General features: G+C 51.0%; 1 protein-coding gene across 2 annotated transcripts in view; it reads left to right on the plus strand.

Annotated features, from left to right (window-relative positions):
* The window catches only part of RILPL1 (Rab interacting lysosomal protein like 1), a 49,023-nt gene that overhangs the window by 30,305 nt on the left and 6,275 nt on the right, over positions 1 to 12,443 (plus strand). For both annotated transcript variants that reach the window (XM_023539209.2, XM_003420283.3), the window contains exons 5-6: positions 5,948 to 6,120; positions 8,846 to 8,938. In XM_023539209.2, coding sequence (XP_023394977.2) covers positions 5,948 to 6,120; positions 8,846 to 8,938 — 266 coding nt within the window. The remainder of the gene's footprint in view (positions 1 to 5,947; positions 6,121 to 8,845; positions 8,939 to 12,443) is intronic.

Raw genomic sequence — 12,443 nt, forward strand, 5'->3', positions numbered from 1 at the left:
ATTTTGTATAAATGGGATCATAGAGCACGTGGCGTTTTGCAGCTGACTTCCCTCCACTGAGCATCCAGTTTTCAAAGTTCTTCCAGCTCCTGGTCTTTGAACTGAAGGTTTTCCTGCCTTTCACAATTAGATATAAAACCATAAGAAAACGAGACGGGCTCCATGTCTAAAGGACCTCTGAGACAACTGAAAAGAAAACTGTAACGTAAATAATTGCCTGTTTGGTTTCTCTTCCACATTCTGGTTTTGTGTTAGGCCTTTTTTAAGAAGGGGTCCTGCACAGGGCTGGGAAGTAATGCTGGCAGTGGCTTCAGTGGCTGATGGTGAAGCAGGATTTACGAGCCAAATCCACAGTAGTTAACATGCTCGGCTCCTAACTGAAAGTTTGGAGGTTCAAGTCCACTCAGGGGTGCCTCGGAAGAAAGGTCTGGCAATCTGCTTTCAAAAAATGAGCCGTCGATGGGGACCGTGGTTTAAGGGGACTTCTAAGTCAATTGGCAAAATAATTCTGTTATGAAAACATTCTGCATCCCACTGTGAAATGTGGCGTCTGGGGTCTTAAATGCTAACAAGCGGCCATCTAACATGCATCAATTGGTCTCAACCCACCTGGATCAAAGGAGAATGAAGATCACCATGGTCACACGATAACTAAGAGCCCAAGAGACAGAAAGGGCCACATGAACCAGACAGCTGCATCATCCTGAGACCAGAAGAACTAGTCGGTGCCCGGCCACAATCGATGACTGCCCTGACGGGAAGCACAACAGAGAACCCCTGAGGGAGCAGGAGATCAGTGGGATGCAGACCCCAAATTCTCACAAAAAGACCGTACTTAATGGTATGACTGAGAAAAAAGACCGTACTTAATGGTACGACTGAGACTAGAGGAGTCCCAGCGGGCATGGTCCCCAAACCTTCTGTTGGCCCAGGACAGGAACCATTCCCGAAGACAACTCATCAGACATGAAAGGGACTGGACAGTGGGTAGGAGAGAGATGCTGATGAAGAGTGAGCTAATTATATCAGGTGGACACCGAGACTGTGTTGGCAACTCTTGTCTGGAGGGGGGATGGGAGGATAGAGAGAGAGGGAAGCTGGCAAAATTGTCACGAAAGGAGAGACTGGAAGGGCTGACTCATTAGGGGGAGAGCAAGTGGGAGTACGGAGTAAGGTGTATGTAAACTTATATTTGACAGTCTGACTTGATTTGTAAACGTTCACTTGAAGCTCAATAAAAGTTAATAAAAAAAAAAAAATGAGCCGTCAAAAACTCTGTATAGCACAGTTCTACTCTGACACATACGAGGTCGCTGTGATTTGGAGTCAACTCCATGGCAGCTTTTTTTTTAAAGCCTGGAGAGGCCAAGGGTAACCAGTGTGCGCACATCCAGTTGCTCTCCTTTGCTGGGCTAGGGGCAGTGCCCATGTATATTCAAGGACAGTGGGAACAAAGGAAGTGGCCCTGATGCCCCCAAGGGAGCGGTTTGCATTTCTGGAGGCCAGAGCTTCAGTGGATGGTATTGAGGAAAGGCACTGCCCCCACCAGGGCCTCTGGACAGGCCCTGCTGCTTGTTGCTGGTCTCTGGGCCTCTCAGGAGCAACAGGGCCCAAGGTATCTCTCCTAAGCTGGGCCCGAAGTGCCTCCAGGGACCTGTGAACAGCCCGAGGAAGGCCCCAGCTTATCTGAGATGACCTGAGCCACCTCTGTGTCCTGGTGGAGTAAGCCTAGACAGCCCACTGCTGATGGGCCCGATTGTCAGCTTGGGAAGAGCCTTTGCAGTCTCCCTTGGTCTGGACAGGCCAGTCCTGGGCTGTCCACATGCTGGTCACTGCCTGTGGCCTGCAGAAATGCTAGGGCCCCAAGCTTGCCCTGCTCCTGTGTTTTCAGAAGACAGTCCCAGAAGTCAGGGCTTTGGCAGACCTGGTTGGGAATTCCCCAAGCTCTAAGGGCAGGGTGCAAATCAGAGTCCCTGGGTGGCACAGAAGGCTAACATGGTTGGCTGCTAACCAAAAGGTTGGAGGCTTGTGTCTACCCAGAGGTGCCTCAGAAGAAAGGCCTGGTGATTTACTTCCTAAAAATCAGCCATTGAAAACCCTCTGGAGCACAGTTCTGCTCTTACATCCTTGGGGTCACTATGAGCTGGAGTCCGCTCAATGGCAGCTGGTTCGGTTTGGGTTTCTAAGGGGATTGGGCCCTCAAAGAGCTATCCCTACCCCAGTGGGAAAGAACTCAGTGTCCAAGACAGCCCTTGAGTGCCAGGTGATTACCAAGTGCTGGGGACGAGCAGACCGTCTGTGGCTGTGAAAGCATGTTCACAGGTATCGGGGAGTGTCAGGGCAGGAAGAAACGTTCTTGGGTTGTTGAGGGCCCAATGGAGAATTGAGAGAGAGAGCTCCAGAGAGGACTTGTCCAAAAGGCTCTTGGGAAGTGGGGGTTTGGGTTTGACCCTGCCCCCCAGATGGCACCTGCCGGAGACACAGAGAGGGGAGGGATTTGTCCCAGTGACTGGCAGGCCTGAGTGTTCTGGGAAAGACAGGCCGGAAGGAGTGTGGTCACCAAGGCCTAGGGATGGGAGTGGGGAGCCGGGCGAACAGCATGAGAAAGGGAGCAGTTGCCACTTGGCTCCAGCCTAGTTTTGCCACATGGGAGTGTGGACCCAGTGTGGCCAGATCTTCTAAATTTTTTTTCCAAAATGAAGCCAAAATTTAGACTTCAGTGTTAAATTTGATTTAAAACTTTAGACAGCTAATTCCAAAGGCTTTTAGAACACAGCAAGAGCCGAGCAAAATGTGAGGGGGCCGGTACGGGGTATGGTCTGAGGGCCCCAGCTTGCAACCTCTGGTCTATACCATTGGTGCCCAGGGTTCCTGGCGAACTCCTACACATCCATCAAAACCCCCAGCACAGAAGCCACATCTGCAATAACGTCTTCTCTGGTCCTCCTCGTGTAGAGTTTGACTTCCGGCCTCTCTCCTCGTGTAGAGTTTGACTTCCGGCCTCTCTCCTCGTGTAGAGTTTGACTTCCGGCCTCTCTCCTCGTGTAGAGTTTGACTTCCGGCCTCTCTCTTACTGTGTTAGGTTGTAAATTTCTATTTGTGCCTATGACCCCTCCCTCCCCTCCCCTCCTGTTCTCATTTTCTTAATACTGAGCTGAGAGCACAGTGTCCAGAAGAGAGTCGGTGTTCAAAGAGTTTTAAATAAATATTAGACAGGCAGCTGGGCACGGTTAGCCAGCTTCCCCACCCACCCACGCTTGCGGGTGGCTCTGTGTCACCTGATCGGCCCCGGTGTGTGGTATCTCCTTTCAAAAGTCCTTTTCTGGAACAGCCCGTTCCAGGCTTTCCCAGGATGTGTGGGATCTCGGTTTGTCTTCTGGAATTCTTCACCATCCTGGCCTCGGATCCCCCAGGCTGGAGCCCTTTCTCCTCTCTGGGCCATACTTTTTTGGGGGATTCTATTTCAATCCCCCTTTTCCTTATTCTGAGCTGTGGTGGCATAGTGGTTAAGAGCATGACTGCTAACCAAAAGGTTGGCAGTTCCAATCCACCAGCCACTCCTTAGAAACTCTATGGGGCAGTTCTCCTCTGTCCTAAAGGATTACTGTGGGTCAAAATCGAAGTTAACGGCAATAGGTTTGGTTTTTGGGGGGTGGGGGGGCTCTTTATTCCCCGGGAGCTCTGGTGGCGCAGTGGTTAAGCACTCAGCTGCTAACCAAAAGGTCAGCGGTTGGAACCCACCAGCCACTCCACAGGAGAAAGATGTGACAGTCTGCTTCCGTAAAGCTTTACAGCCTTGGAAACACTATGCGGCAGTTCTACTCTGTCCTATAGGATTGCTGTGAGTTGGAATCAACTCGACAGCATTGGGTTTTTGGGGGGATTTTTTGGTTTTCCCTTATTCCAGACTCACTGCTGTCCTGATCTCTTGTCCACTATCCACTCCTTCTAGTCCCTCATGGGACATTGGTGGCTCAAGGGTGTTGGAACACTGCACCAAGGCAGCCCTGGAGTGCTTGGGTGACTACAACCTGCCAGGGATGAGCAGACCCTCTGCAGCTGTGAAAGCAAGTTTTCATAGGAATCGCAGAATGTCTGGGTGGGAAGGGTCCTTAGAAATATTCTTGGGTTGTTGAGGGCCTGATGGGGAAATCAGAGAGAGCTCCAGAGAGGACTTGTCGAAAGGTCTCTTGGGAAGTGGGGTTTTGGGCTTGACCCTTTCCCCTCTCAGATGGCACCTCCCAAAGTCACAGAGAGGTGAGGGACTTACCCCAGTGACTGGCACGCCTGAGTGTTCTGGGGAAGAGGGGCTGGAAGAAGTGTGTGAATCTGAGGTTTGGGTCACCTACAGGTTGGCTGACCAACATTGGGGCAGCTTGCAAATTCTGCCTTGCAGTTATCAAAGAAACGGAAAATAACAAATGTTGGCAAGGAATTGGAGAAAGTAGAACCCTCCACCATTGCTGATGGGAATGTAAAATGGTACGGCTGCTTGTGGAAACAAACAGTCTGGTGATTCCTGTGGAAGTTAAACACAGCACGTGACTCAGCAATTCCACTCCTAGGTATTTTACCCAAGAGAATCTAAAATACACGTCCACACACAAACTTGCACGTCAGTGTTCACAGAAGCATTATTCACGGTAGCCAAAGAGTGCAGACAACCCAAATGGATAAATGAGATGTGGTCTGTCCACACAATGGAACATCATTTAGCTATACAAAGGAGTAAAGTGCTGATACATGCTCACTGTGAATGAACCTTGAAAACGTGATGCTAAGTGAAAGAAGTCAGACACAAAAGGCCACATGTTGTATGGTTTCTTTTATATGAAATGTCCAGAATAAGTAAACCCACAGACAGAAAGTAGATTAGTGGTTGCTAGGGGAAGGGAATGGAATGGGGGTTGACTGCAAATGGATACAGTGTTTCCTTTTGGGATAATGAGAATATTCTGGAACTAGATAGTAGTTGATGGTTATACAACATTGTGAATGTACTAAATGCCACTGAATTGTTTGCTTTAAAATTGTGCCTTTTATGTCATGTATTTTACCACAATAAAAACAAAAAAAGGTTCCCTTTTGCTGTGAAGAGGGGGGAGGACAGGGGCCTGGCCCAAGGCAGGTGGCCTATCATACTGGGATCTGCGGTGTGACCTGTATTTCTCCTGTTGAGGTCTGTGAACCATCTGCGAGGAACTGGACAGACACCCTCAGGATTATCAGTACCTTGCCCACAGGTGGGGCTCAGGAATCCTCTCACCAAGCTCCTGGGTGAAGTTTAGGAGTCTGTGATTTGAGCCAGCCACTTCCCCTGCCACCTCCCACCAGGGCAAACGTGGTATCATGGACCGGAAAAACCACAGTCCCAGCGAGGGCTCTGTTACCTCCCAGGTGTGTGAGCGTGGGCAGGTCACTTACATCTCTGAGCATCCTTCATTCCCTTATTCGCCACATCCCGAGCCCCTGCCACAGACCAGGCAGCGTCCGGTGCTGGGGACATCGAGAAGTGTGCCTGGCTATGATTCCAACAACTTTGGGACAATTAGCAATGCCTCTTAGCAAGAACATAAGATGAGAGACCTTGGAAAGGGGGAAGCTAGCAGATGATGAGGGTAATGGAGTTGGACACAAGGTTTTCTTTCTCTTCAGATGCGTTTTCATATGGTTTGTAATAAAGCCCAGAGCCGGGTGGGCAGGTGCCGGGACCGCGTGCCCGGCTATTGAGCAGGTGGACAGTGAGCAGGTGGCCACTGGCTTTCATCTCCGGAGGGAACTGGGCTGCACAGAACGTGAGCAGAGGCTGCCCGCCTGCAAGCACTTAAAATAGCGCTCTCGGAAAGCTGCTAACACCAGGGAGCGTGGAAAACTCAGGCTCTGTTGGGATGCGAGCGGGGGCTGGCGGGGGCCGCCAGGAATTGCTTAGCATCTCTCCCTCCTCCAGACGGAGCCAGGTGCAGAGGAGGGTGTCTCTGAGGCGGACAAGCTGGCCATGGAGCTGAAGGACCCGAACCGCCCCCGATTCACGCTGCAGGAGCTGCGGGATGTGCTGCATGAACGCAATGAACTCAAGTCCAAGGTGTTCCTGTTGCAGGAGGAGCTGGCCTACTACAAGAGGTGAGTGGCCCTGGGAGTGCCTGGTGGACCCTCTGGGGCTGGAGGGCACAGCTGGTTCCTTTCTGGGCTTGCACAGAGCTTCTGGACACTGAGCTTCTGGAAGCAAGGACTACATTTCTACCCGTTATGGGGACCCTCTGGAGTCCCTAGGTGGTGAAAATGCTCAGCTGCTAACTGAAAGGTCGGAGGTTCAGGTCCACCCAGAGGCACCTCGGAAGAAAGGCCTAGCGACCTGCTTCCAGAAGATCAGCCCTAGAAGGCACCATGGAGCACGGTTCCACTCTGACATGTGTGAGGTCTTCATGAGTCAGGACTGACTCGATGGCAACTGATTTTACTGGTTTTCTCTGGTCTGAAGCACTTACATACAAGTTCACCACCCCTTTCTGGCACCCTTGGGCCCTGGTGCATTTTGGAACTCAGAACTCTTCAGCTTTTAGAAAAAGGAATATTATATAGAAAGATGATTGATTGCGTATTACCTTTCCCTGCCAGTGGGGCCAGGGCAGCACCCCGTAATCTCACACATTCCTGTCTATGCAGCGAGAGATACGAACCTCATCTGTGATGGGATACGTAGAGATTGTAAACAGCCTCACGACAGGTCTGTTCAGCCTTTGCCACCAAATGAATTGCCAAAAGTTGAATTTTAGTTTTCAGAGCTTTTGGATTTTGGAATTGCAGATAAAAGAGATGGTGCTGCACGGCCTCCATGTCAGCAGTCAGTCAGCAACATGGGTAGACCAGAGCTGCGCTGTCCAGGACAGTAGCCACTGAGCTATTTAAATTCACTAAAATGACATCAATTTTAGAATCCAGTTCCTCGGTCGCTCTAGCCACATTTCAAGTGCTTGGTGGCCACTTGTGGCTCCCGGCTACCCTGTTGGACCGCACAGATGGAGAACAGCTCCATCATCACGGAAGGTTCTAGAGGGTGCTGCAGCCGCTGCACCCTCATCGTCACTCAGCTCCGTACACACTGCCCTTCTTTATGTTCCTCAAAACACAGCGTGCTAATCTCCACCCCAGGGACTTTGCTGTTGCTGCTTCTGCTGCTGGGAAAACGTTTTCCTTGGTCTTCCCATGGTTGACTCCTTGTCATTCCAGGTTCAGGTCAGATGTTACTTCCTTGGAAAGGCTTTCCCTGTCACTACCCACCCGGAGGAGTGCCTGTCCCAAACACTCTGTCACTTTCCTCAGTTTCCTCTTTCTCCGTGGCTGTTTTCACCATCTCATGCTCTCTAGCTCATTAATGTGAATCCTGTCCATTAGTGTGCCTTAGTCTCCAAGGGCTGCTGTAACAAAAAGGCTCCAAAGTGGGTGGCTTTAAAGAACAGAAATGTATTACTGCACAGTAATGGAGACTGAAAGCCCGAATTCAGGGTCTTAGCCGTATTGATTCCTTCGGAGGGCTTTGAGAGGGGAACTGCTCGTGCCTGTCCATGAGTTTCTTGTGGCCGTCGGCAATCTCTGGTATCTCCTGCTGCTTATAAATGCATCTGCTACCACTGTCACGTGGCGTCTGTCCTCCCGTGTGTGGCTCTTCCCAGGCCTGTTCTCTTTATAAGACACCACGCAGAAGGAATTAGGATTAGGACCCACCCTACTCCCATGCTTATAACATCTGCAAAGAAAAACCCTATTTACAAACAAGGTCACATTCACAGCTACAGGGGTTAGGACTTCACCATATCCTTTGGATGCTATTCAACCCATAACAAACGTGTTTGCTTTAGTGTCAGACCCCGTGCCAGGCTGTAAGCAACAAGAGACCAGAAACCTTGTATGTCTTGTTGGCAGCTATATCCCCAGCCCTTTGCATGGAGCTTAGCACATAGTAATCTGTTGCCGTCTAGTCGATTGCGACTCACAGCAACCCTATGGGACAGAGTAGAACTGCCCCATAGGGTTTCCAAGGAATGGCTGGTGGATTCAAACTGCTGACCTTTTGGTTAGCAGCCGAGCTCTTAACCACTGCGCCACCAGGGCTCCAGCATGTAGTATGTAAACAATAAAAATGTGTTGAATGGAAAGCCGGAAGGAAGGGCGGGCGCGCCAAATGTGATTCCTGCCCTAGTGGGGAAGACAGAAGATGCACAGAAAACACCACACACCTTTATAAAGAAACTTCTGTGCACCTGGCATGCTAGAGTTAGAGACAGCACACACTGCATGTTCAAAGAAAGGAGAGACGACTTCCAGCTTGCAGATGGGGTGGAAACCAGGAAGGCTTCATGGAGGAGGTGGCGTTTGAACTGGCCCTTCCTTAAAGGATGGGGTAGTATTCAAGTGTGGGGGATGTTGGGGAGTGGGCGGCATATTCCAGGTGGAATAAACCACACCAGTATGAAGGCAAGGAAGCATAGGGCAAGGACAGGAAATAGAGTAGTTCCAGTAGTTCTAGAATCTTCCAGGTACACTGCAAATAGAGACGTAGGCCCGTTCTCTTAAATTCATCACATTTGAGCAACCAGGTCAAAGGGACCGTGGGCACCTGTGTCCATGGCCCCCACAGTGGGACCCCTTCTCTGAAGGAGCCACACACTTGCTAAGAGGGCACCCTGCCAGGCAGAGAGACTGCTGGACAGAGGCCTCTGTTACTGTCCTTCGTGGTCCCCTTATTTCCGCTCCCCCAGAAAAGTACATGCCCTCTCAGACAATCAGGCTGGAATGTTCCTGCTCTTGTGGCAAGTTTGACTCTCTCATGCCTCTCTACTCTCTCCAGTGAAGAAATGGAAGAGGAAAACCGAATATCCCAACCTCCACCCGTCACGCATCCGAAAATGTCCCCCCAGCCGGAGTCTGGGATCAAGCGACTGTAAGTGAAGCATTCTGGAATGTGGGGCTGCACCGACGCAGTCTCGCGGGTCACGCGTCATCTGACTTCTCCCCTCGCACCCACTCCCTGGGTCAGGCTTGTTGCCAACCACGTCCTACTGAGACGTGCCCCACACCGGAGCACGTTTGGCCCAATTTCGAGTTCAGTTCCCTGCCTGAAGGCTGGGTTCCTTCAGAGGTCCTGGGCAGGGAGGGGCGGGGAGAGGGTTGGGCCCACTGGCTGATGTCAAGGAGCTTGCTTGAATGTGTCAGGCAGGATGTGTCTCTGGGTCTTTGAGGACGGTGCATAAGGCTGGGAAGGGGGTGGGGTGAGGTTCCCGCATCTCAAGGTCTTGAAACCTGAGCTCTGTGATGATCGGAATGGCCTGGGTCTACCCCATCTAGGCATTTCTGTGTTGATTCATCTGTCTCACTCTCCATGTATCCATTAAGTTATTTATTGGTGTGTAATGTGTGCAGAGTCAGGCCTTGGTTCTTTCGGGGGACACACAACAAAGAGAATGGCACAAGCCCTGCCCTCAATAGACTTTGAGCTCCTTTTGTAGTGTTTTGCATCAGCAGACCCCTTTGAGAGTCTGATGAAGGTTTACAGATCCCTTCCCTAGGAAAAAATAAAATAAAATTTCGCATACAATTTCAGGAGGTTCACGGACCCCAGTAAAAACTGGTATAGTTTGGCAGTTAATCTCTATTAAGATCCTACTATGTGCCAGGTTACTACACAGTGCTTTCTGCAGAATATCGCATTAAATTGTCAGCATAACCCTTTCGTTTCCATTTTACAGTTAAGGAAACTGAGGCACAGAGGTCAGTCACATCCCTGGAGTCATAGAGCTAGTAAGAGGCAAGGTCGAGGGTTCCCACCGAGGCAGCCTGGCCCCAGAGCCTGGATTTTTAACTCTCAGCAGGAGTCTCAAGCTCCCGCTATTGTCTTGCCACCTCGTAATCTCCCCCCAGGGGCTCTTTCCTGGCTCTGGCTTTCCAGTTATACCCAAGGCTTACTATGGAAAGGGCCCTGAATCTTTCCACCAAACCCCAGGGGAAGCTTTGTGAAAGTGAGTGGTACAAGTTGGAAAACTAGCTGGAAGAGTGAGGGGAGGGAAAGCAGGGTGTGACCTGAATGCCTCAACTCTTGAAATCCAGTGGTGTTTGGACGTTCTTGGCTGGTTCCTGTCCTGTGAGTTGACGTGTCCTGTGAGCGGGCAGGAGGGGACGTGCATAGTCTGGGCTTCCTTGTAGCTGCTGGGCCTTGTCCTCTTGGAGCAAACAGTGACTTGCTTCAAATTTGGGGCCTGGTAGCTGTGGGAATGGCTGGTTGCTCTCTGGATCGTATGGTTTAATACGTGGCTCCTTTCCAGTCCTCTCTCGCCAGTTTAACATTGTCATGAGCTTGATCCTCTGTCCCTCCTGGATTTGGGAAGAGCTGTGGTCCCCAGTTCTGCTTATTGGATAAGTGTTTCCTAGGGATGAAGCTTAGAACCAGAAAAGCTTCCTCCTCTGTGTATCAGGAATCTTATAGTTGCCAGTCTCGCCCCCTCCACCTCTGGCTTGGTTTTCCTCTCTGTGGGCTCCATTCGTGGGTACTCCCCATGGTGGCAATATGGCAGCCATCAGCTCAGGGCTGGTATTTTCTTGTGTCTGAAACTCCAGTGGGAAAGTGAGATTTCTCTCTTCCCAGCAGTTCCGCCAAAGTCACAGAATAGAGTCTCACTGGCTCTGATGGGGTCACATGACCCATCTCTAAGGTGATCACAGGGCAGTGCACTGACTGTCTGGGTCTGGCTCTCATTTTTAGCCCCAAGGCTAGGAGTAGCATTAACCCCATCCAGTTCACATGGTCAAATTAGAGGAAGGACGGGTCTTGAAGCAAGATTGGTGTGTTACCAGGAGAGTGAACAGAAGCTATAGGTGTCCACTGTAGCCTTATTTTGGAGTGAGGAAGCCCCTCAGTCTTGATTCTGTGTATACTTGTGTGCTGCCGAGTCTGTTCCAGCTCTAGTGACCCTATATTGACAGAGTATAACTGTCCCATGGGTTTTCTAGGCTGTAATATTTACGGGAGAAGACAGTCAGGTCTTTTCTCCCAAGGAGCCACTGGTGGATTTGAACTGTCGACCTTTTGGTTAGTAGCTGAGCACTAAACTACTGCACCACCAGGCCTCCTTTGTGTATACTTAGTGCCCAGGAAAAACCCATATCCTTGGGTAGGGTTTCTCATCTGTGGTTTGGTGGGAAATGGGATTGGCTTTGCTTTAACTCTGATCCACCCGCTAGCCCCACTGTCTGGAAGGATGACCAGATTGGCCTTCTGTGCTCTGATAGCTGCAGCCTTTTGGGTTTCACCCTGGGGAAGTTGGAAGTTTTATGATGCCAAACATCACCTTCTTGGGCTGAGGGAGAGAGAGACCGAGACAGCAGCGTTCAGGGTCCTTCAGTCCTTCAGCAGCTCATTCCCAGATTTCTAAGCCTCAGACCTTTCTAGAATCTTCACTTCAAGTGTGGTCCGTTTACAGAGGCTTGAGGACCATTTAAAATTTGTGATTTTAAGAATCCCTTCCAAGCTGGGCTTTTCTGACTTTTAAATTTCCTACGCCAGCCCCTTTTCTCTAAAACAGATCATTAAGAGTTGGCTTTTACAGATGTCAAATCAGGTGAAATCCAGAGGAGGGGGAGCGGAATTTGCCAGCATCCTCCTTCCACTGGAACTTGTTCTCCTGCCCTCTCCTGAACAGGCTGTGGTGCCAGCCCCTCGTTTCCAGATTGTTCCAGAATGAACCCCGGGGCCTGTCTTCACAGCTTTCCTCCGTTTAGCTTGGCATCTGGGAGCTCAGCCAGGCCTGGGGCTCTAAGCCTGTTAGGGGAAGCTTCTGGAATCTGGGAACCCCAGAAAGAGAGAAAGAGTAGGGAGGGAGGGAGGGGAGAGAAGGACACAGAGAGGGGAGGTGGTTAGGAAGAGGGGAGGACAGGAGGAGGGGGGAGAGATAGGAGAGAGGGAGGAAGGGGAGAAAAGAACATAGAGAGGGGAGGGACTGGAAAAAGAGAGGGAGAGGAGGAGGGGAGAGAGGAGAGGAGGGAGGCAGGGGGTGGGGGAGGAATAGATGGGGAAAGAGGAGTGGGGGAAGAAGAGAGTAGGAGGGAAAGAGGTGGGAGAGGAGATCCCTTGAGGGCAGCAACCTTCTAGGGCATAACGGGAGAGCCAACTGGCATGGAAGGCTTTTGACCTGCACAGGCAGGACACTGGTTGCCTTTGTCCACCTGGGCTCCTGACTGGGAGCTGTCTCAGTGTGCCCGCCCGAGAGCCTAGATGCCTCCAGGATGAGCCGGGGGCAGGACAGATCGCCCTGGGGCAGGGCCAGAGTGGCAGTTCTTAAGACGGTTCCCCGCCCACCTATCTCCCTTCCCACCCTTCCCACCTCCTGCACCCACCTGAATGGGTCTGGTCCCTCCAGCCTTGCGTGTGGGGAGTATTCGTCATGCAGTCTATT

The sequence above is a fragment of the Loxodonta africana genome, chromosome 19 (assembly GCF_030014295.1).
Source record: "Loxodonta africana isolate mLoxAfr1 chromosome 19, mLoxAfr1.hap2, whole genome shotgun sequence".
Lineage (NCBI taxonomy): Eukaryota > Metazoa > Chordata > Mammalia > Proboscidea > Elephantidae > Loxodonta > Loxodonta africana.